The sequence below is a fragment of the Perognathus longimembris genome, chromosome 7 (assembly GCF_023159225.1).
Source record: "Perognathus longimembris pacificus isolate PPM17 chromosome 7, ASM2315922v1, whole genome shotgun sequence".
In the NCBI taxonomy this organism is placed as follows: domain Eukaryota; kingdom Metazoa; phylum Chordata; class Mammalia; order Rodentia; family Heteromyidae; genus Perognathus; species Perognathus longimembris.
Genome location: NC_063167.1, coordinates 27,807,076 through 27,831,998, shown reverse-complemented (window position 1 = coordinate 27,831,998; position 24,923 = coordinate 27,807,076). Strand labels below are relative to the sequence as shown.

General features: G+C 43.0%; 1 protein-coding gene across 2 annotated transcripts; it reads right to left on the bottom strand.

The window, feature by feature from the left end:
* Positions 1-570: 570 nt before the first annotated feature.
* Ybx1 (Y-box binding protein 1) lies at positions 571-19,390 on the bottom strand. Of its 2 annotated transcripts, XM_048351051.1 has the most exons (8): positions 19,076-19,389; positions 18,387-18,450; positions 8,233-8,266; positions 6,011-6,100; positions 5,351-5,653; positions 4,744-4,826; positions 2,247-2,512; positions 571-943 (listed from the first exon to the last, which is right to left on the bottom strand). In XM_048351051.1, exons 1-7 carry the CDS (start codon positions 19,239-19,241, stop codon positions 2,278-2,280), a joined length of 975 nt encoding a protein of 324 aa, XP_048207008.1. In that variant the 5' UTR covers positions 19,242-19,389; the 3' UTR covers positions 571-943; positions 2,247-2,277. The 2 variants fall into 2 exon arrangements, with proteins under 2 accessions (XP_048207008.1, XP_048207009.1); XM_048351052.1 differs by lacking the exon at positions 6,011-6,100 and having other exon boundaries at positions 19,076-19,390.
* Positions 19,391-24,923: the final 5,533 nt, after the last annotated feature.

The window sequence follows — 24,923 nt, the reverse complement described above, 5'->3', positions numbered from 1 at the left end:
GACCAGGCTATGAGACTCTCATGACCAAGTAACTACCCAAAATCTATTACTGGAGCCATGGTTCAAGTGAGCACAAACTAACTCAGGTTTATCTAAAGATTAATCAGCACACACAACAAAAAGACATCTAAGCCTTTTTGCATAACACAATCTAACCAAACAAAATCATAATGGTGTGTGTGTGAGACAGCAAGAATGACAGCTTTGCTGCCTTATGTTGCTTTCACAAGCAAGCACTTTACCACTGAGATATGTTCCTAATGCTGAAATGACTTTTAAAAATCTGGTTGGTCATGGGGCTTCAACTCTGGGCCTAGGAGCTGTTCCTTAACTGTTCTGCTCAAGGCTAGCGCTCTACCACTTTGAGCCATGGTGCCACTTCCAGCTTTCTGGTGGTCAGTTGGAGATTAGTCTTTTCATATTGTTCTGCCCAGGCTGACTTTGAATAGCTAGGATTCCAGGCATGAGCCACCAGCACTGGGCTTGGAATGATTTAAATTGTGGCTGAGTCCTACAAATGATGAGGGCCTTATAAACTCAAAACTACAAATATACACAAAGACAATTATTTTATTTAAGACCTTTATTAACAGGTGCTTGCAGTTTGTTGACTTTTTTGAAAAAATCAAGTTGTAAACTTTTATTACAAATTAAAAATGAAGTTCTTAAAAATCTCAACTTGACCAGATATGAAACAATTTAAAAACCTTTAAAGGTGTATTGAGAAAAACCAGGCTTTTTTTTTAAAAAACGTTTGCCATTACCAAAAAGAGACTTCTTTAGATAAAAATAATAAAAACCCCATGCTGCATAGATAATGCAGATAGTTCTAGTTATCTGGTCAACGGGCAAAAAGCAAGCACTTAAGGTCTTCAGCTCCAATCTTTTGTTCATTTCTTATTGCTGGAATTTCATATTCATTTCTTCTTGTTGGATGACTAAACTGCAGAGAAAATAAAGAAATGAAAGATAATTACATATATAGGATCATCAATGATTATCGTGAATATCATAGCAATATCCATTTAGTGTGATAAATGCTCTAGGAACATGTCAGTTACATAAGGGAGACATCAACCTATTAAACCTTGGTTTAATCTAAGTGACTTCCAAACAGGAGTGGAAATGGTAATAGTAATAAACACTGGTTTTACTGCACTAGTCTTTGGAGGTCAAAAGGCTAGCTGAGAGTAGTAATTCCAGAGCCAAGTGCAAGAAACCTGTTAATTTTGGAAAAGTGTACACACACAAAAGAGTGAAGACAGTAAGCTATAGTAGCAAAATATAATGTGACAGTACTTGACTAGACTGAGAATTATTAGCCTTACAGGTACTTTAAAAAAGCATATTTAATTCCTTTATAGAGGAAAAAAATCCCCTATCTTCCCAAACAAAAATATAAGCCAATTAAAAACTACAAATATCTTAGATTCAATCTAGATCGCTACTTGCCATCACTTAAAAGTTATTAATGTCTTCTTTTTGTTTGTGTGCATCAATATCAGGAACTTGAACTCAGGGTTTCATATTCTTGCTTGGCTTCTTTGTTCATAGCTGGACTCTACTGTTTGCACCACAGCCCCACTTCTAGTTTTTTGGTGATTAATTAATTGCAGATCAGAGTCTTACATACTTTCCTGCCTGGGCTTGGCTTCAAACTTTGTTTCTTAGTCTCAGCCTCCAGTGCTAGGGCTCAACTTAGTCAGCCTAAGCTATTTATTTCTTTTCAAAAGAAGCATAGGGCTGGAAATATGGCCTAGTGGTAGACTGCTTGCCTCATATACATGAAGCCCTGGGTTTGATTCCTCAGCACCACATATATAGAAAAAGCCAGAAGTGGTGCTGTGGTTCAAGTGGTAGAGAGCTAGCCTTGAGCCAAAGAAGCTTAGGGACAGCCCAGGCCCTGAGTTCAAGCCCCAACACTGGCACCCCAAAACAAAACAAAAGAAGCATAAACAATATAATTAGCATGCTCATAAGGCAAGTAAGGATTTTTCCTTAGTTTACTGGTAAAGTCATACAATTCTTTCATAAAAGAATTCAAAATACCCAATGTGAAGTCTTCAGGTACAAAAATAGAAAATTGGCAGAGGTGTAAATATGGCTGTGATATCCATGTAAAAATATAATGGCTTATTTATGTCATCCAGAGTTCAGTTTCTTTCCTTGTATCAATAAAATGAGATGGATTACCCATAGCTATTTTGCTGTGGCCCAAGGGCAGAGGGACAGAGGGACTTACTTACCCGGATGATGGTAAAGATGGTAAGCCGGCATTTACTCAGCCCCGCCCTGCTCAGCCTCGGGAGCGGACGAATTCTCAGCTGGTGGATCGGCTGCTTTTGTCTCTTTGCCATCTTGTGGTTTAGGGTTCTCTGGGCGTCTGCGTCGGTAATTGAAGTTGCGGCGGTACCGACGTTGAGGTGGCTGCTGACCTTGGGTCTCATCTCCTTGATTTTCCTTATCTTCTTCATTACCATCCTCTCTAGGCTGTCTTTGGCGAGGAGGGCCTCTGGAATGAACATTGTACAAACTTAGGAATTATACTTTCTTCAACCCACCCACCAATGTCAATGCTTATCCTAACTGGCCATTCTCCTTTTCAAAGAAAGTTAACTGCAGGAATTCAACAACATTGGGTCAAAAACTGAGTGCAATCTGATTTGAAGCATTTAAACTTGTCAGTTAGGAGAGTGGCTCTCAAGTGGTAGAACTCCTTCCTAGCTAGCCTGAAGCCCTGAGCTCAAACCTCAGTAGCACAAAACAAACCATCTGGTTTTATAATGTCAAAACACCAGCACTACAAAGACTTCCTCCCCCAATAGAGCAATGCTGAATTACTGAATGCTGAATATGCCAGAAATGCTGACTACTTGAGTACATTATATGTAAGGGTACCACCATAAATATGTCAAAAAATGTTTTCTTATGGATTAGCAAACTTTTCCCTGCCATATAATCTATTGCAGGAAACAAAAACCAAAGAAGTTCCCCTCCTATGGAACAAGTACATAGCAAATATTTTGGCAATTTCTCCAAGTCATTAAGGAATATGCCCCCAGGGAGTATCTGTAAGCCTTGTGCATATATAATACAAAACACTAGTAATTTTGCAATCCAATGGTGTAGCTTTGTCATAAAAAGATCAAGGACCAATCAGCATGATTTCATTTCTATGAATATCCAAAACAAGTAAATCTAGAGACAAAAATCAGACTCAAAAAACCATTGACTTGTATACTTAAAGGGAGCTGTGGCCCAAGGACAGCGCCCCAGACCTGGAGTTGAAGCCCCGGGACCAATGTATGCAAAAAATACACAGAAGTTTGATAAATAAAAATTTGAAAAAAAAATACACAGAAAAAGGTTCAATAATTGGAGAGGCCGAGGTAAAACTTGAAGGCAGTCTGCTTTGCCAAAGTGACATCCAACCTCAAAATCTCACAGCTTCAATACCCTCAGGATCATGGCTTTTAACTTGCAATCACCTCAGCATATTCCAGTTTATAATCTCTACATCCTTCAAAAAAAAAAACAAAACACCCCAAATCTCACTTCCCACTGCAACTACCTCCTTCTCTTAAAGCCACTTCCCCACAGATGAGTTTTTCTCACTGCTTTGTTTTCCCACTAAAGCCCTCAATGGATGGGCTACTAACCATAGCCTACTCTTATTGTAGCTTCTCGGTCAACTCTCCTTCACCTCTAAAAATTGTAGGCTTTCACCTTCCAGTTGATACCTTCTGCAGTGACAAGACAGCTTATCTAGAAAAACCTCTTATACTTCTTTTTGTTCTATTTTCTTGTTTCTACCATTGCAAGCATGTGAACTCTCTAACCTCCCTATGTTCCTACTTTTACTCTTTTGCCCTCTCATTCCTAATTTAGATGAGGACAAGTACTGAGTGTTTCTCATCCCTTTTTTACTCAAGGATATGATCAATCCTTATCAGCATCATCAACTGTATAACCAGATACATCTAACTCTGCCAACTCCAGCCCGTTCCTCAATGACTGGAAAAAGACAACTACATGCAATGGACTCTTGCAATCACCACTCTTCAACTCACTCATCAATTGCTGTCTATTGCACTTGCTAGCCTATGAACACTTCTAAACAAAAAAATATCCTTTTTGTTCCTACAAATACGTCTAATTTTATGATTCCTTTCTATTTGCTTTGAGCCCACACAACTCCATGCAGTCAAACCTAAACTGACAAGTGATTGAGAAGACCTACCTTCCTTGTAAACTTTAAGCAAAATGTGATGCTTCACAGTTGTTGTAATTACCTGGTGTTGTCAAGTATTGTTAGGAAGTGACTAACCGTAAATTAACCCTATTTCAGAGTAATATTCTGTTGGCTCTTCATGTACTTACTCCATTAAGGTGTAGTTCAGGTACTCCTCTATGCCTAAGAAGATGTATCTACCTTTAAACTACTCTCTTACCTGGTATACAAGGACAGAATTCCACACTCATTAAAAGCAAAAACAAAAAACAATAACAAAAAACCATGTATAAAGTAGACCTCATCTATACAAGCTGTTTTTAACCAATGCCAGCAAAGAAGGTGCAAAGAATACATTCTCAAAGAAAACTGACTTCAGGTTCATCTCTTAGGCATCTGATGAAAGAAAATGTGAAGTGTTAACAGATAAATGATTCAACAAAACTACAGAAGCATGATGCTTCAGGCCTAACATTCAGGTAAGATATTTAACAGGTTTATATAGGTCATACCTGCGGAATCGTGGTCTATAACCCCGATACATATTCTGTCTCACTGGTCTACCTTGTTCTCCTGCACCCTGGTTGTCAGCACCCTGAAAAAGTACAAATTAAAACATATTGGATTAATAACAAAGAGTAAAAAAAAATTCAGGTAGACAAATTCAAACTGTGAATCTAAGCATTAAAAAATAAAAATAGAAACCAGCCAGATGCAATGGCTCATGCCAGTAATCCCAGCTATTTTGGATGTGAAGATGGGGAGATCAAGTACAGCTGTGGCAAAGACCTGTGACAGCAGCTACATGGGAAAAGTAATTAGAAGGACTGTGGTCTATGCAGGCCCAGGCAAAAATACAAGTCCTTATCCCAGAAACAATTGCCCTCAGCTCAAATCCCAGTACCACAGAATATAAAAAAGTAGCAGTTCTAACTATGCATAAATTACTAATCCTAACAGTTCTTACATATCAAAGGTGATGGTGACTATCAAGATAAATAGCCCCAATGTTAGGTATAACATTCAGGAAATACAGTCCTACAGTTAAAGAATGTGCCCCTAGGCTACAAAAAAAAAAAAAATAAAATCTATTCCAGGCTAATGGTCAATAAGGCTTACCTCCATCACTTCTCCCTGCACAGGAGGGTTGGAATACTGTGGTCGACGCCCATAGGGTCTCCGCATGTAGTAAGGTGGGAACCTTCGTCTGCGGTAGGGCCGGCGTTGTTGGGCCTGGCCTTCGGGAGCACTCTCTGATCCCTCATTCTTTTCCCCACTCTCACTGTTCTGGTAATTCTGCTGGTAATTGCGTGGAGGACCCCTACGACGTGGATAGCGTCTATAATGGTTACGGTCTGCTGCATATTTACTGCCTTGAACTGGAACGCCACCAGGACCTGTAACATTTGCTGCCTCCGCACCCTACAAAAGCCATTACATAAAGGTAGTGAGAGTGAAAACAGAAATAGGAATATTTCCAACAATTTTCACACAAATCCAAGGAAAAAAAAAGAAAACAACAAAGAATAGAAACAAACAAAACACCCCAAAGAGGTGAGGGAGTTGTCTGCATGGGCAGGGATGCATAGAAATGACTAAGTATCAGCTCCTCACTGTTCTGAAGAGACTAACTGCAGCCAGCACGAGGCTTGATGCACCTGTGTTCATGTGGTCACCTGAACACATCATCCATCCACATTAGAGCCACCATCCTATCGGATGACATCTCCAAATTATTTCCATACTCATGTCAAACCTTTACACAAAAAGCATCCTCACCTTTTCTCCTTCAACAACATCAAACTCCACAGTCTCTCCATCTCCTACACTGCGAAGGTACTTCCTGGGGTTATTCTTCTTTATGGCAGTCTAGTAATATCACATTCCAAAAATAGATTAACAGGGGAGAATAATGTGCTTTTTCATTTAAAATGTACCAGAGTCAATATTATTTTAGCTTGAATATACACTTATCTTAATATTTGCTTTAAGTAAGATGGAACCATCAGTGTGTTTTTAGGGAAGCAGGGACCAATGCTACCCCCAACCACAACAAAGACTCCAATCTTAGAAGGCCCCCGACATTTTACCACTATTTACAAAACCAATTTAACACTCAAAACAGACACCACAATAGCATGTACATACTTTTAAATGCTTTTTGCAAAAGCATTACATGTTAACTTGGGAACAAAATGAGGCTACCATCTATTCCCCAAAGACTGCACTTAATATTAGAAGCTAGCCCCACACATGGCCAGTTTAGATGACAGGCGAGTTTAGTTTTACATGCTGCAAAATTGACCAAACCAACTTTGTCCCTGTGTTACCAAATCAAACTCAATTACCAATGTCAACCAAGATTCCTTCCAACCTTTGATAATACTTCCAGGGAAATGCATTTCACATATATTAACTAATGCCACTATTAATATCTGACCACACAGGGCCGCTGGTTATTATGTCCCAATAATACGGTAACGCTTACAACAGGCTTTTAAAATGTTGTGTGACTTGCCCAAGGTCATAACAGCTAGTAAAAGTGGCAAAGGAGAACTTTTCTAAATCCAGGTCTTGGGACTCAAATCCCCATGTTCATTCCACATCACAGCAGTATCCATTACAGGATCACCCATGCATTTCCATCCCAGAGGAGGCAGGACAACCAACCAATCTGAGGGCAATTAAGTTCCAAGCTGTAGTCTCCTTGATAAACCACTAAGAATCGAGCAGCCAAAGTCTCTACCTAGAAACCACTACATGTTGAAACCATTTCCAAAATAAAGGAAAGCATATTGGTGACACCTTGTGGGCCAAAATCAACTGTGTGAGTTAAATCAAATAATTGATCTCATCTGTCATCTAAACCGTCACATATTGTTGGTACCTTTCATATATAGCAGACTCTCAATTACCTATATCATGGGAGATAGCAGAAGTATGAATAATTAAAATCCCCAAACTCTCTCACTGTTGCCAACAGGCAAGGCAGCTAAAGCCTTGGCTGATGTCTCCCTTATTTTTAAACCTGCACATTCTTTTTGAACACGCAGAAGGAACAGGTTTAAAGTTACCTTCACCTACATAATACTAATTTTGTAAAACAAACATTTAAAAGATTTTGTCCCATCTGTCTTAAATTTATATTTAGAATTTAAATGCTGTCATACTTACATGATCTGGTTTACAAGACTATTAATGAATGCTGTATAGTATACTTCAGAGATTGTACTACACAGCACGAACTTATGACAGCCAGCCCCTTTCTAAGAACTGGGTTGTTATGTAACCTCTTACCAACCTGGATAAATGGAAACTGACTGCCTTTTGTATTTTGCATTAGTATATATAAGAATTCTTAAAATAATTTTAATGAGAACATTTTAAGACTTTAGTGAAAAAACTGCATACCACGTAAGTACACACACACAAATGTGTTTTTCCTATGATTCTACACCTGTGAAACCAAGCAAGTGCAACAGAGCTGTAAGTATGATTAATTTTGAGGCAGAAGCTTACTTTAGCAATAATCCTAACTCCTCAATGCCTAAGCATTTTTAAAAACCCTTTCCTTAAATGATACATCAGGAGAAAAGTATCCTATCAACCTATCTATCTCCTTTGTTAAGCTTTCTTTCTCCTTCTACAACACTGGTATAACCAACCTAATTATTTAGAACAATCCCCAACTTGCCACAATCCCGTTCACTTAAATGGCTAAATCATTCCCGTAGTCATCAACTTTGTTAAGCTAATACAAATCAAAATACCCCCCCTTTAATAAATAGGAGTTAAGATTGATGGAGATTATAAGTTTATTGGAATTAGATATAAGAACTTAGTGCAATTAGCTATACATATTTAAGCATGCTATTACTTATCAGATAACTAAAATGGGTGGTTGGACTTAATCATTGGCAAGGAACAGTAGTTGAGAACATTCACCCTTTTCTTCTTGTATGCCTTGAGTCAGAAGTGTAGGTATTTACACAAGCACTCACCTGGTGTACAAATACATCTTCCTTGGTGTCATTCCTGTAATACAGAACAAAGTAAAACAGAACAAAGTTAGCATACTCCCAAAGATTAAGAATACGTCTAGTCATTGGTGTGTTTTTACTTTTCCCTCCAAACTTTCTGTCTGCCTACCGGTAAATGCCACCACCTGTAATCCTAGCTACCCAGTAAGCTGAGATCTAAGGATCATGCTTTGAAGCCAGTCTGGGCAGGAAAGTCTGGATGACTTTTATCTCCAATTACCACCAAAAAGGTAGAAGTGGAGCTATGTATTTCCAGTGGTAGAACATAAACCTTGAGCAAAAAGGCTTAGGGATAGCACCCAAGCTCTGAGTTCAAGTCCTAGAGAGGACAAAACCCTCCCCAAGACTTAAGCAATTGCAACAATGGTTATCTCATAACCTGACTTGTAAGAGAGCAAAGGATTCTTTTTTTTTGGCCAGTCCTGGGCCTTGGACTCAGGGCCTGAGCACTGTCCCTGGCTTCTTCCCGCTCAAGGCTAGCACTCTGCCACTTGAGCCACAGCGCGGCTTCTGGCCGTTTTCTGTATATGTGGTGCTGGGGAATCGAACCTAGGGCCTCGTGTATCCGAGGCAGGCACTCTTGCCACTAGGCTATATCCCCAGCCCCCAAAGGATTCTAATAAAATCAAAATGTGACAAGCAACAAATAGACCGCCTCTCCTTACCCCATCCCCATTAAATATTAACAATGTTCCAGTATACCCCACACTTATCTATAGAACATGTAACAAAAGTAGGAAGTACTTTCCCATTTCACTCAGTCATTTCCTTTTCACCATTTCCAATTCCAAAACTTCCATGAAGCCATAAAAACCACAACAGAAAAAAATCCCTAAGAATGTAGACAGAGAAGGAACCTTTACACATAAATTCTGAATTTTAAGGTGATCATCAACAGACCAATGTCATTCCATCATTTGCAGTGTGTAATCATGAATTGCAATGTATGCTATACTCTGGTTCGGGATATACTGATGGGGGAGAGAAGGGGCACGATTAGATCTTCTATAAGCTAAATGTTGGGCTGGGAATATGGCCTAGTGGCAAGAGTGCTCGCCTCGTATAGATGAAGCCCTGGGTTCGATTCCCCAGCATCACATATATAGAAAACGGCCAGAAGTGGCGCTGTGGCTCAAGTGGCAGAGTGCTAGCCTTGAGCGGGAAGAAGCCAGGGACAGTGCTCAGGCCCTGAGTCCAAGGCCTAGGACTGGCCAAAAAAAAAAAAAAAAAAAAAAAAAAAGAGATAAAAGTTTCACTGTTCTGCCTGGGTAGATTTGAGATCCTCAGATCTCAGCCTCCTGAGTAGCCAACATTATGGGTGTGAGCCACAGGCGGGAATCATTTGTAATAGCAGGTACACCCCCCGTTTCACTTTATATTAGACATCATTTTAACATTAGTCATTGGTCAACTCCAATTCATGAAATGTGTATTTCAATTATTTGCCCAGGTAGAGACTAAAAAAATCCTGGACTAAAGGGTCAGGCCCAAGGGACTAAGTGCATGAGTTACTAGTTGAGCAGAAATTTAGCTGCAAATCAATTTAGCATGCAGCCCAGGATTACCCCATTTTAGGTTCAAGTGAGGAGTGTAAAGCTTTGAATTCTTGCTAAGAATGACTTTAGAGGGGCTGGGAATATGGCCTAGTGGCAAGAGTGCTTGCCTTGTATACATGAAGCCCTAGGTTCAATTCCTCAGCACCACATATACAGAAAAGGCCAGAAGTGGAACTGTGGCTCAAGTGGCAGAGGGCTAGCCTTGAGCAAAAAAGAAGCCAGGGACAGTGCTCAGGCCCTGAGTTCAAGCAAGCCCTAGGACTGGAAAACAGAAAGTCTTTAGATTTCATAAATTCTTTTCAGTATGAAACCACCCCTGAGTGATTTTGCATCAGAAAATCTCACGTTTACACCAATTTCTGTTGGTACTAATACATGTATAAAGACAAAAACTATAAAGACAAAGTTTTTATTCATGGATGCAACCAGACATGGCAAGGATGAAATTATTTCTGAATTGGACACTGCAAGAAATCCACTGTGAGGGGGAAAAAGGGGCAATCAAATGGTAAAAACCTAGAGACTGGTAAAACACTGATGAGAACTGCATAAAACCATCTAACTTAGGCTATGTCCACATGCAGGATCGCGCCCTTTTTCTAGGAATATGCCCTTAAGAACTCTGAACACTAGAAGAGGTCTCAGGAAGATTCATTGAAGGGACCTTCTTAGAAACCTTTTGTACACAGCATGTGTAACAGTCCCTCAGCCCGCAAAGCAGCTTGCAGGCTCATCAGAAGACAACACAGAAGAGAAAGCTGTACACACATCCCTTTGTCAGAGCAGCTATTACCAATCAATATTCCACGTACCACTGTCATCTGTGTTTCCTCACACCAGAAGCATCTTTATCTACTGCCCTCATGTAATGGAATGCATGGCATATACCCATTGAGAATATGCCACATTGTTTCCTTACTACCTTACTCCACTAAAATACAAGGCTAAAAAAAAAGGCATAGATTTTTGCCAGTTTTGCTGAAGTATTTCCAATACCAAAACGGCTGTTATTAAGTGAGGAGTGCAAGTGGAAACTGAATTTTGTAGCTAGCTTCTTGAAGACTGAGGTGTGATACTAGGAACCAGAAGAATTATTGGTAGAGAAAGACTTTCAGGCCTTCTAAATGTCTTCACCTTTTTAACCATCACTAGGTCTGAAGGCTTTAGAAAAGGTTCAATAGTAACTCAAGTATTAATTGACCAAGGGAGTAACATGCTGTTAGTTTTTGCATTATCTATAGAGTAATGTAAAATTCTGACCTACAGTTCATAGCCTATGAGAACATAATAGTGTTGGTGTGGTAGTGCATGCCTGTCATCCTAGTTAAAATGGGAAGCCTGAAATAGGTAATCATGGTCCAAGTACGTATTCACCCAGGAAGTGAGGCCTTGACTCAAAAATAACCAGCCCAGGGCTGGGAATGTGGCTTAATGGCATAGTGCTTGCCTAGCATGAAGCCCTGGGTTTGATTCCTTAGCACCATATAAACAGAAAAGGCCCGAAGTGGCATTGTCGCTCAAATGGTAGAGCGCTAGCCTTGAGCCAAAAGTCAGGGACAATGCCTAGGTCTTGAGTTCAACCGGCAGTCCTCCCTAGCAAACATGATCTCAGTTTAAGCCCAAGTTTAAAAAAAAACAAAAACCGGGGCTGGGGATATAGCCTAGTGGCAAGAGAGCTTGCCTTGTATACATGAGGCCCTGGGTTTGATTCCCCAGCACCACATATACAGAAAACGGCCAGAAGTGGCGCTGTGGCTCAAGTGGCAGAGTGCTAGCCTTGAGCAAAAGGAAGCCAGGGACTGTGCTCAGGCCCTGAGTCCAAGGCCCAGGACTGGCCAAAAAAAAAACAACAACAAACAAACAAACAAACAAAAGCAAAAACCATCAAGGAATTGATTGCTCACTCGGCTATAGTTGCATAGGTACCACAAAACAGTGCAATTACTAGTTAGATCTGATCTCCAATGACTATCTTAATATCTAGAACTCCTAATCTAGTCAGAACATCTTTTCTTTAAAAAGTGTCCAATGTTCTTGCCTCTAAAATAGCTTGTAATTATTTTGTAGGCACAGAGAAAATGTATTTACCAATAATGCCATATCCCAGTACATACCTGTAATCTCAGTACTTAGGAGGCTAGGGCAACCGTTAGCTCAAGGCCAGCCAGAACTACACACATGACAAGGGAGATCCTGTCTCAAAAAAAGCAACAAAACCACCAGACAATACTGCATCTACTATTTTGCTGACACTGCCAGCATCATGACTAAGTATCTGAAAGAAGATGTTGTTTCAGCCAAAATAAATACTATGGTTTGGATATATTAATTCTGTCTAGTTGTAACTTGTTAAAGACTACTTTGAAATTTAAAGTACACTATCAACAGAAAACCTGACTTTCAGTCTTGATTTCAGCATTACCATCTGTGTAAGCTGGAAAAGTTGCCTCCTTGCTGTATCCTTTTTTGTACTGCCAAATGAAGAATTGCATCTACAAAGGGCTTCAAATAGATCATCAATTTCCACACTGTCCAGTGTTAAGTACCCTTATTAAACTTGTCAGCTACAAACCAGTCAGTAAAACAAAATAGTCTTTGACTTCATGGACCCTAGTCTTTTTACTATGTTGGTGTTTTATAAAGGGTTAATTCTGAAATCTCTACATTGTAGCCTTAGATGTAGAATACAGCACATGGTTTCTTCAATTTTAGAACAAGTAACTGCAAGAATCCTTATAAAACTACCACATGTAGTGTCTGTTTGGGTATGATAGTCCATGCCTGTATTTCACTCATAAGGTGAATGAAGGCAGGAGGCCTCTTGAGTGCAAGGCCAGAATAGGTAGGCTACAAAGCAAGACGCTACCTCAAAAAGAAAAAAAAGCAAATAAACATGTTTTTGACTTGATTAGCATGAATGCAATGGGAGAGGGGATGAAGGCAATCCTAGCATTGCACCTTACCCTCTGTGTTATTATTCTAAAAACCAAGGGCACAGGTTCTGCCTTTGTCACACTTTACTTAGTGGAGGGGCAGGCAGGAAACACCAGTGGTGGGTGCCACCTCATCAGAGACTGCAAGCAAATCCCCGAGAACAGACAGTCTCACTCCTTTCGATTACCTATCTTGTAGCACCATGGTAGGTACTAAAATCCTTAAATACTGGCTACCTTCTGTACCCTAGCTAGTTCAGTGGTTTTGTTGTTTTGGGTGTTGTTGTTTTTTTGCCAGTCCTGGGGCTTGAACTCAAGGCCTGACCACCACCCCTGGCTTCTTTTTGCTCAAGGCTAGAACTCTACTATTTGAGTCACAGCGCCACTTCTGGCTTTTTCTGTATATGTGATGCTGAGGAATCGAACTCAGGGCTTCATGTATGCAAGGCAAGCACTCTACCACTAGGCCATATTCCCAGCCCCCTAGCCAGTTCTGGACTAAAATATAATTACTGTTACTTCTCTATTACTCATCTATCCAAACCAGGAAAATACTTAATTTAAGCTCAACTGTTCTAATACTCTGCTCATCTTGGAAACTAGTTTTACATTTTCTTGCTTTTCAAGGCAAAATCCAAACTCAAGTATTGCTATGCATGCTCACACTGACTACCTTCCTCCCTAAAACACAACTATGTTATAACTATATGCATAAAACAAGCTCAAGCTGGCGCACCAATGGTTCATGCTTGTAATCCTAGCTACTCAAGAGGCTGAGATCTGAGGATTTTAGTTTAAAGCCAGCTTGGGCAGCAAAGTTCTTGAGTCTCTTATCTCCAATTAACCACCATAAAGCCAGAAGTGGAGTTGTGTCAAGTGGTAGAGCAATCAGCCTTGAGCCAAAAACAAAATAACAAAAACTCAGCAGGGATAGTGGGGGGAGGAAGGGGGAGAACACAAATTTTGTAGTTTTTTTTCTTACAGTACTTACTGCCTTAAATGAAACCTACCTTGAGTTTTCCCCCCATGAAATGGTTATATTCTATTGTGTTGCAGTTTATCACAAACTGTTCATATACATGAATTTACAATTCAGTAATCTAAGTCCAACATCAGCCTCCTGTCCACTATATTATGATGAATATTCATTCTTGTTCCAAGACACAAGTCAGTGACATGCCAGATATGATTTCTGGCTAGTTTATGCTAATATAAGGAGCCTATATATCAATCCTGCACATAAATCTCTCTCCTGAGTTTTGAAGAAGCAAACTTTCTTCGTGTCTCCTTAGCAGACCTCTAAGCCTTCTTTAGAGTCACACTTTTTAGACAGTTATCTTATCCACAACCTGATGTGGACCTACTCAGATGGCATTATATTCGTCTGAAGCCCAAGACAGTTGGCAATAGCCTTCCCACAGATCTAAGGACCACCCTCCCTGCAAACTAAAAACTAGATTCGAGTTATTTTTAAAAAGCAATCCTTAAAAAAAAAACTTAATACCCATGCTCACAAACCATATAAAAACAAAATAAAAAGACACATTGTCACTGGTCTTTTAGTTCTGCAATTGCCTCTCCATACTAGGAAGTAAGCAAGAAGAGCTTTAATTTGTAATGCTGACCTGCGAGCTAAGTTCAAACTTTGAGCATTCTCAAAGCTTCATGAAATAGAACATCTGCAGAACAAAGTCAGTACACTGGACCTCCAGTGGTTAGCAAGCTAGAGATTACATAGGAAATCCTCCAATGGCTTAAAATGGCCAGCCACCCTAAGAAATCTGCGTGAACTACCACCAAGTTGGAGAAGATTAGGGTGTATTTCCAGAGACAGTGTGAGAGCTAGGAAAAGTGAGTTCAAATCCTGCTTCTGCTACTTACCATCTATATCTATCTCTCTCTACCTATCAATTTGAACTCAGGACCTGGGTGCTGTTCTTGAGCTTTCAAAGCACTCTACTTACTTTGAGCCAGAGCACCACTTCTGGTTTTCTGATGGCTCATTGGAGATAAGGAGTCTCACAGGGACTTTTCTGCCAGGGCTAGCTTTGAACCATGATGCTCAGATCTCAGTCTCATGAGTAGCTAGGATTACAGGTATGAACCACCAGTGCCCAGACACAAAGGTCTTAAAGGTCAAGTGAATTAGTTAATTTCAAGCACTTACAATAGACTCTGGGTAAATATTTGCTAGCTGTATCTATTACCACCACTGAGTAAAGAAATCACTAACTAGTTGGCATACCTAAAAGGGAGAACCATGAAACTGAGCTTAAAACTAACAGACCTAAGTTTTATTCTAATAAACACAGGTAGGTGCAGAGGCCAGGCAGGAAAGGCAGTCAGCAACTTATAACGAAATGTGGCAGAGTGGTAAACTGACATCTGAAAGTGGCGACTAACAGTCAGCAGCTGGTTTTTATGTGGGGATACTGGCCCCTGGAAGTAGCTGGAATTCAGATCATAAAAATATGGCCATGGGGATTATTTTTCTTCATTTCAAACAGTAGTTATTCCCAACTATTTTTAAAGAAATCACTGTTCGAACACCTAAGGGGTTGGTAGATTTGTCAATTTAGACCATATTCCGCTCACTTCAAAAAACCATTTAGGTGAGTACTGGGAATCAAACACAAGTAGGCACATAAGATTGCTAACAAGCAATATTGCCAACCCATCACCCAGTTTTTGCCAAGATGTATGCCCACTCAAGACAGGTGTGGTGCTCCATAGAGTCCTATAATCCCCCAATTAGAAGGTAAAGCAAGTCTGAGGCTATCTTGAGATACAGTGAGAAAGTTAAGACACATGTCCCACTCCCACTGAAAAGGAAGTTCTTACTAGTCCACAGAAGTCTTTTATGAGTTGAACGTGGATCAATTCCCAACAGCTAATAAAACAGTAATTTGTACAGGGTAGCCAATAAACTCGTCACATGGAGTCCAATTACTTTTTTAGCCAACACATCAAACAATGGAACAATTCAGAGAATTCCTTTCTCAGAATTCCTAGATTACATTGTCTAACAAAGTTTAAATATTGTTGTTCTCTCTCTGAAGGTCCCATCTTGAGATAAATCCGTTGCATACTCAAAGTAGACTTGAACTCTTGGTTGTCCTGCCTCTAAAATGCAGCGACTATAGGCACATACAAGCACCCAATTATTTACTTTTCTTTAAATACCATAAAACCCAAAGGGGAAAAGTTGTTTAAAGAAAAACCTCTGCCGGGCACTAGTGGCTCAAAGCCTATAATCCTAGTTACTCAGGCTAAGGTCTGAGGATTCCAGTTCAAAGCCAATCCAGGGCAGGAAAGCCTGTGAGGCTCTTATGTCCAATTAACGGCTAAAAAGCTGGAAGTAGAGGCTGTAGTTCAAAGGGTAGAGAGCTTCGCTTGAGCAAAAGGAGCTCAGGGAGCCAAGTTCAAGTCCCAGGACTGGCACACACACACAAAAAAACTCCAACCAGGTTAAGCTGTTGGTGATTCTCACTACCACAGTAAGTAAAATTTCATATCCTAATTATACTACATGAACATATAGCCAACTAAATATCCACATCTTAACTACCAAGTCATCATATTTAAGTCTCACAACTAAAAATAGCATGTTGGGCTGGAAAGAGTAGAGTGGGAAGGGGTGGGGTAGAAGAGTGCTTGCCTAGCATGCATGAAGCCCTGGATTTGATTCCCCAGGACCACATAAACAGAAAAAGCCAGAAGTGGTGTTGTGGCTCAAGAGGTAGAGTGCTAGCCTTGAGAAAAAGAAGCAGAGGGACAAGTGCCCCAGGCCCTGAGTTCAAGCCCCAGGACTGGCAAGACCAAACAAAACAGCATGTTTAGAAATGAAACACATATTAATCAGTTAACAAAATAGGTTACTGCAATGGATGGGTAAAAATTTGATTCAAAGAACAGAGATACTCAATGAATGGCATTTAAGGGAAACTAATAACAGGTATCTTTACTCATGCAAAAAAAAGTGATAACCTACTTCCATTTAACAAAATACAGGAAAACAAGGCAAATACTAAACTTCTATAAATACATACAAAAACTACATAAGGCCCCAACCAATTTTATTATCAGATATGTCTAACAGCATTGGGTCAAAGGTTAAAAGCAGCTATTTATGAAGGGTACAGTGAACAGACCACACCATCAGGTGAGATTGTTAAGATGCACACACAGATGGAATGAATCCAGGCCACAGAAAGCAGAACTCAAGAATTTGCATTTTCAACCCTCTTATATTTAATCTCATTGGGTTAAAGGTTAAGTGAATATTGAGAATATTAACTAGCAACTAAAGCATGATTAAATCCAGAGAGTTAAAAAACGAATAGCATTCCATCCCTTCCTCACTAGCAAGTCATCCTAAGAAATATTTTGAAAACTGCAGTCAACAATACAGTTGCCTGTAGAGTTTGGAAGAAATAAAATGTTTCCTCTAACTGCAAATGTGAAGAACAAGACTGTTAAACACGTGTAAATCTCTTGTTTTAAATGTTTCCACAATGCTATGTGGTTGATCAAAGAACATTTTTTTCATCAATTATGTCTAAAAGCCTGGCTGTCCATTTGGCAGTGTTCATTTCACAGGCATTTTGTATGACTTTTAAGCGTTCCTTTAAACATCTAGTTTACTTAATGCCTTCTAAAGCAAGGATGTAAGAAAGAAAATGCTGAAATGGCGCCAAGTATCACAGCTGTACGGCCAAGATTGCTGCTGGCACTCGCGGTGCTCTACACCCATGCAAGTGCACTAGCCTTGGCAGCCATCTTGAAAAGGATGCCCGGCTCACAAGGGAGCCCAGGGAGAGTGCAGCCAGGGACGGACTGCACTACCACCACTATCGCTGCGAACAATTCAAAGGGTCAATCTGAAGATAGGGATGGTGGCTGTCTCCAGTCACAAACACGATTAAGATTCCAAGGACTGAGGCTACTCAAAGAAGCTACAGTCAAGGCTTTAATGAAAAACGGATTTCATCAGAACGATTCTGACAAGGAAGTAGAATAAAAATCGAAGCAGGAAAAGGATCATTTTCTTTCACTTCTACTCTACGGGGAAATAAAACAGGTCCCTCTGGTCCCAGCAGTCCCAACAGAAGATGTACTCGGGGAATTAAAATGACAGCATATTTGAAACGTTAAACAAAGGCAATATAACCCAAAGATGACAAACCCTCATGTACACCACATGTCAAGTCAAGGCACTTCCAAAAGGTAACAAGGTGAAAATAACCTGTACGTTAATAATGATCACAGCCTGTTGTCAAATACCAATCGCAATAAAGGATGACAAGGATACAAACGCGCAGGTTTGTACTTTGCCCACTTTGCCTCAACTGCTAAAAGGCATGGTTCTCCTTCACTCCCTCCTCTTAGAACTGCTTTGTGCCAAATGAAGCCTTGGAGGCTAGGTTTTCTGGATTGCAAAACAAAGGCAATCTACAGATCCAGGAAATCTCTAAGAAAATTCTCCTTTTTGCTAGAGGCGGTGTCCGCCCTGCTGAAGGCAGCCAGGTACCCGCACATGCTTAAGCCAAACCGACCGACCCCGCGGAGCCTCCGGCCCCAGCGCTCACATGCAGGAGGCGGGACACCGGCACGCGTGCCATCTCACCTGTTGATGAAACCATATCCGTTCCTTACATTGAACCATTTTACTGTTCCCAAAACCTTCGTTGCTGGAAAACAAAGCAAAACAACCCTCAATTACTTACAACCGCCTGGCTTCCGTGCCTGGCCAGCTGACAGCCCCTTCTTTTCCCAGCCCCGCGGCCGGGCCGCGACGACACCGCCCTCGCCGTACACGTGGGCGCCGAGAAGCCGCGCGCGGGGCGCCCCGGAGCAGGGCCCGGGGCGCGGGCCCAAGATGGGTGTGAGCACAGGCCGCGGGCGGGCGGGGAGCACGTGAGGGAAGGGGAAGCCGCCCGGCCCACTCCGGCCTGCGTAGGCGGCGCGCCGCGCCCTCCGGGCACTCGCGGAAGGGAGGCTGGGTGGGGGACGGAACAACGGCGTGCGGCCCCGGCGCACGAGGCCGGCGGCGGGGATTTACCGCACACGCGGTCGGCGGCGCGCGGCCTCCGGGGGAGGGGCGCGCGGCTCGCGGGGTCCGCAGGGGGGCGCGGAGGCGGCGTGCACGAGCCCGCCCGGCCCGCGCGTGGCCGAGTGGGGTCCGGGGGGAGGGGCGGCCGCGCGCCGCGGTGTCGGTCCCGCCGGCCCGCGCGCCCCGGCCCACCCCGAGTCGGCTAACGGTCCCGTGGTCGGGCTTCCCCCCGCGGCCCCACCCCCGTCCCCGTCCCTCCTCACCGATGACCTTCTTGTCCCCGCCGGCAGGCGCCGCCGATGTGAGGCCGCCCGGGCCGCCGCTCCCTGCGCCGCTGCCCGTGGTGCCGGGCTTGGTGTCGGCAGCGCTGAGGGCGGGGGCGGCGGGGGGGGCGGCGGGCGGCTGCTGGGTCTCGGCCTCGCTGCTCATAGTTGCGGTGATGGTGACTGGGGCCGGCTGCGGCAGCTGCGGCTCCTCCCGGGGTGTGATGGTAACTAGGCCGGCGGCGGCGGTGGGGCTGCTCAGGGCTCTCTGCGGTCCGCTCTCCGCTCCCGCTACCGATCGAACTAGCGAGAATGGCGGGACAGGCGGGATAAGCCCTGCGAGAGACCCGCCCTACTCATTTCTCATTGGCCACTGGTGCTGTCAATCTCACCACCTGACCCCAAGACCCAGTTTCTATTGGGTAATCTTTTATCGCTCCTCCACTCTTATTGGCCCTGGAGGCGGCTAATTCGGCCGACCTACAACCGTTCCTGCCTCCGCCGCCATAGAGACCGGAACTAGAATTAGAGTAGTCACCACGAGAACCATAGAGTACTCGAGAAGAGGAGCAGAGCGAACGTGACTTTCACGAGGCTGCAGCCTGTGTGCGGGGGCTCTGGGTTCAAGGTTGCGTTCGGGGCCGACGGGGAAGGCATTTGCCAACAGCGGGGCTCGAGATCACGGCTTGACCCAAGGCTTGCAAAGGGGTCCCCACGCCTTAGTCCCTCCTTCCGTGCTCCAGAGGCCTTTACCGCGGGAACACCCAGCCGTCTTTTCTGTAGTGGCAGTGTTCTTCGCCTCGCTGCCCACGGGTTCTCCATGCGATCGTAGAGCGGTACAGTCAGTCACCTTGGAGGGTCCCCGCAGGCGCCCGGACCTCCTAGGCTCGGCGTGTGTGCCGGGCGGGTGTGTGTGCTCGGTGGGGAACTGCCTTCCGAGCCTTCTTACCCGGCGTATGGAAGCGATGCGTCTGCCTTATGCATTCACCTCGTTTTTGTATTGGCCACAAGTCAGATTTGGTTTCCACTCACGTTTTATTGGGCAAGCTAGAATTGTGTGTGTGTGTGTGTGTGTGTGTGTGTGTGTGTGTGTGTCTGTATCCATCAGCAGTGTGAGGTAAGGATGGCTATCCGTCTTAGACACGGCAAAATCGAGCCTGCCACCTGATGTTGCTCAAGCCCTCCACCTACTTCCCATTCATTATTAGGCATCTACTATTGATTGGGGATGGAATAGTTTGCGACTCAATTTCTGCCTTCTGATGGCAGGAATTTAAACACTCGCCATTCCTTAGCTGCCTAAGCACAAAGCGTTTGGGGAGAGGTAACAGCGAAAAGAGGGGGGTCGATTTTTCAGGCAAAGGGAGGTTTGTACTTCTCCCTCCTAGAACCAAGAAGTGATAGGGCCTCGGGAAATGCAAATAAGTTGTTCCATAGCAGTGCAAGGAAACACTGGATTATAAGAGGTGGGCAGGACAATTGGGAATTTTTAATTTTAAAGCTTTGGAGGTTAGCAATAAGGTGGGTGATTTTAGTATTGTAGGTAGGGAGTGGCATTTTTCTTTAAAAAAAAAAATGGCTGCTGAGTGGAGAATGGATTGTGGAGAGGAAAGGAGGGAAGTCAATTACGTGGTTAGGGTATTAGTCCTTGGCCCTATCAGTTTCATCTAGGCCTGCAATCCACTTTTCTTTAGTGCGGGTCCTAGAGCTTGAACTCAGAGTGTGGAAGAGCTCGGTCTTCCTTTTCCTTCCCCTCCCCACCCCTCCCCTTCTCTCCTCCCTTTCCCTTCCCTTCCCTTCTCTTCCCCTGCACTCCTCTTCCCCTTTCCCTCCCTTTCTTTTCCCCTTTCCCCTCCTTTCCTTTCTTGTCTGAGATCTGGACTTGAACTCTGCACCAGAGGAGGTTTTGCTCATTGGCTAGCACTCTACCAACAGCCGCGGTTCCAACCCCATCTCTGAGCATAAAAGCTCAAGGCTACTTTACCATTTGAGCTGCAGCTCCCCTTTCAGGTGTGTGTGTGTGTGTGTGTGTGTGTGTGTGTGTGTGTGTGTGTGTGTGTGTGTGTGTGTGTGTGTGTGTGTTTAATTGGAGATAATAATCTCATGGACATTTCCTGCCCTGTTTGGCTCAGGTGTGTGTGTGTGTGTGTGTGTGTGTGTGTGTGTGTGTTTAATTGGAGATAATAATCTCATGGACATTTCCTGCCCTGTTTGGCTTTGAACTGCAGATGCTCAGATCTCAACCTCCTGAGTAGTTAGGATTTACAGGCATGAACCCAGCCTATTCTGCCCTGAAATGTCTGAATGTCAATCCAGTCTCTTCATCCTTTTGTAATGTTCTAGATCACCATCAACTATTTAAAGCTTTAGTGTACGGACACTGAAATGGGAATTCCATGTACTTTTTACATACCACAAAGTTTTTCTCTATTTCTAACTCCTTGAACACTTAAAATCCATTCTTATCCCCTGGTATATGAACCATAGCAGGAAGATTTGTCTAGCCAGGCTGCATGTTTTTTTTTGTTTGTTTATTTTCTTTTTTTTCTTTATTTTTATTTTATTTTTTTTATTTTTGGCCAGTCCTGGGCCTTGGACTCAGGGCCTGAGCACTGTCCCTGGCTTCTTCCCACTCAAGACTAGCACTCTGCCACCTGAGCCACAGCGCCCCTTCTGGCCGTTTTCCATATATGTGGTGCTGGGGAATCTAACCGAGAGCTTCATGTGTTGGAGGCAAGCACTCTTGCCACTAGGCCATATTCCCAGCCCTGTTTATTTGTTTTCTTTGCCAGTCCTTGGGCTTGAACTCAGTGTGGGCACTGTCCCTGAGCTTCTTCTGCTCAAGGCTAGCACTCTACCATTTGAGCCACAGTGCCACTTCTGGCTTTTTCTGTTTATGTGGCACTGAGGAATCAAACCCAGTGCCTCATGCATGCTAGGCAAGCACTCTACCACTATGCCACCTTCTGAGCGCCTCTGTCTTTTTCTGCAATTTCTTGATCCTTCGTTTAGTATCTGTCAGGAACCACCATTACTCTTAGGATGTACCTCATTTCCCTGATCCTGAGGTCCTTTATGACTTTCTGGATTTAGTTCCCCCCTCTTCTTTCACATTCCTTGTCTACTCTTCCAGGGGTCCGCGCCCCCCCCCTTTCCTTTGGACTGTTCCATACTATTTTCTGTAACATTTCTTTTCCCTTCTTCTTTGCTTGCTTCATCTTTTAGGTCTATCGCTTGGTTAGGAGTCCCTCTCATTCTTTCAGACCTCTAAATTTCCCTCATTCCTTGAACATTAGCTTCGTGCCTAAACACATAATACTTAGAGGCTTCTGTTAAATGACAGTGCAGAAAGACTATCTGGGTTATCTGGGTGTGCCAGTAATCCAGGTGAAAAAGTTTATAGCAGTAATATATATGAAGAAAAGTAGGTGGATTCCAGCGCTGCTATTCACCTATTACCCAGATAATTTTTGAATGTTAAGACTATCTTTCCTCAAAAGGCTGTTCTTGGAACAGAAAAGATGCTTCAAAAGCATGCCCTATAGTGAACCCTCCTCCACCCCAAATTGTTACAAAGACATTTAGAAAAGATCTAGAACACTCCTCTAAGAACAAGCTCCACATAACTACTTGGAGGGTGTGGCTTCTGAAACAGAAACATCAATTCTGAAACATTTGTCTTTAAAAAGTTACTTAGAAAAAAATATGTAATTTACTAATCCAGATGCTTCACTCAGTTCTCTTCATGCAGAATGAAATCAACAGGAAGATTACCTGTTAAGCAAGAAACATGTCTTTGTAGCCACCACCTGAGAGCCATTGTAGAGGTGGTTAACTGATGAAGTTTATGTTGAAATTAATCTATGTGGGAGCTCTCAAAGCTCTGCTGTCCCTGCCTTCCTAGAAGTTCACCTATCCAGTGACCACATTACATGCAGCCCAGTTGCTGCTTTGGGGCAAGAGGATTCATCCCAGGAATTTCTACAAAGTAACTTTTACCTTGTCCCTCAGCTCTAACACTCTGGTCTAGGAACACAGTTCCTTCTTCCCCACTTAAATCTTCTCAATCCCAATCAAGCCTTCACCTCTTACAAAAAGGCTGACCTTTTCTTCTCCATGTCTTCACTCTACATCATGCACATACCACCATCATTTACAGTATTAGATGTTAGGTGCTTGCTTTTCCAGGTACTGGGGACATAGTAGTGAAACAATAAAAAAAGCCGACCAGACTACATACATTTTCTGCACATAAGGGCACCCATCATAATACTCATCACATTGAGTTGAAACTGCTGTCTCCTGTCAGGCATGGGCTTTATCTTATTCATTCTTGCAGCTCTAGCTCAAGCACTGGCTGGAAGGTAGGTGCCAGATGTAAACGAATTCAGCTGCATAGCACATCACAAGACTGTCAGCCCAGCTCAGGACCACAGGCTGCTTACTCTCCTCATCTCTACAATTTCACCAGATCTAGTTAAAGACCTCTCCTCCAATAATGTGTCCACTGGCTCTTATAAATTCTGCTTAGCTAGCTAGAAAAAAACCACACACACACACACACAAATCTGTATTTAAAGGCTTTGGGTATCTGGCTACCATATCCGGTGTCCCTAGTACACTGACGGGGTTATTTTAACTGGGCTCTCCTCTGCCATAGTTCACCTGTTACCTCTATTACTGTAATTATGAAGTGTCCCTGACCATATGACAAATAAAGTAGGAATGAGAGAACAAAGAAAATGCCTCATGAGAGGACCATCTGGGAACTTTGTTCTTTAACATTGCACAGTGAGGGGCTGGGAATATGGCCTAGTGGTAAAGTGCTCGCCTCGTATACATGAAGCCCTGAGTTCTATTCCTCAGCACCACATATATAGAAAAAAGCCAGGAGTGGTGCTGTGGCTCAAGTGGTAGAGCGCTAGCCTTGAGCAAAAAGAAGCTAGGGACAGACTGGCTCAGGCCTTGAGTCCACGCCCCAGGACTGGCAACAAAAACAAACAAAAAAAACATTGCACAGTGAGATCCTAACATGTTCTAAGGCACATTACTGCTTAAGTCACCTATATTCTCTTATTTGACCCTTTCAACAATACTGCGTGGTTGGTGCTATAGCATTTTAATTTTACAGATGAGGAAACTGGGGCTCTGAAAGGGCCTCAGTAAGATAGCCATTATTGGGGCTGGGAATATGGCCTAGTGGTAGAGTGCTTGCCTCGCATACATGAAGCCCTGGGTTCGATTCCCCAGCAGAAAAAGCCAGAAGTGGCGCTGAGGCTCAGGTGGTAGGGTCCTACCCTTGAGCAAAAAAGAAGCCAGGGGCAGTGCTCAGGCCTTGAGTTCAAGCCTCAGGACTGGCAAAAAAATAAAATAAAAGCACCATTATTTAAAAAGGATTCCCCCCCCCCTTTTAAGATTTCTGATTAAATGATTCCCATTTCATCATGACCAAGACACATTGTATCAGATGGTCTCCCATACTCAAATACCCCAAGTTAGTGGCACTTTTCCCTCAAGTCTCCAGGCTGATTAAATTGAACCTAACGGGAACATCCTTGGAATAGTTCTCTGACTGCAAGTCAGAGTCATCAACTATCCATAGCAAGCTCCTGACTGACTTGTACTGGCCTTCTAGGAGAGCCAGTGTTCCTAGCTGAAGCTGAGGGCCATCATTACAATTATGTGTAAACCCATACCACATAAAAGTAGAATAATGAAACCTGTTGACATTTTGTCTGTGTGTGGGGTCAATTGTGGGGCTTGAACTCAGGGCCTGGGTGATGTCCCTGAGCTTCTTTTTGCTCAAGGCCATTGCTCTACCACTTTGAACCACAGCTCCACTTCCAGT

Excerpts from the sequence above, each read along its gene's own strand:
- Ybx1 (XM_048351051.1), bottom strand. The coding sequence starts at position 19,241 with ATGAGCAGCGAGGCCGAGACCCAGCAGCCGCCCGCCGCCCCCCCCGCC. Across the intron at positions 18,451-19,075 it reads CGGGGACAAGAAGGTCATCG|CAACGAAGGTTTTGGGAACA; the intron begins GTGAGGAGGGAC and ends TTTGTTTTCCAG. Across the intron at positions 4,827-5,350 it reads TGCAGGGAGAAGTGATGGAG|GGTGCTGACAACCAGGGTGC; the intron begins GTAAGCCTTATT and ends GTACTTTTTCAG.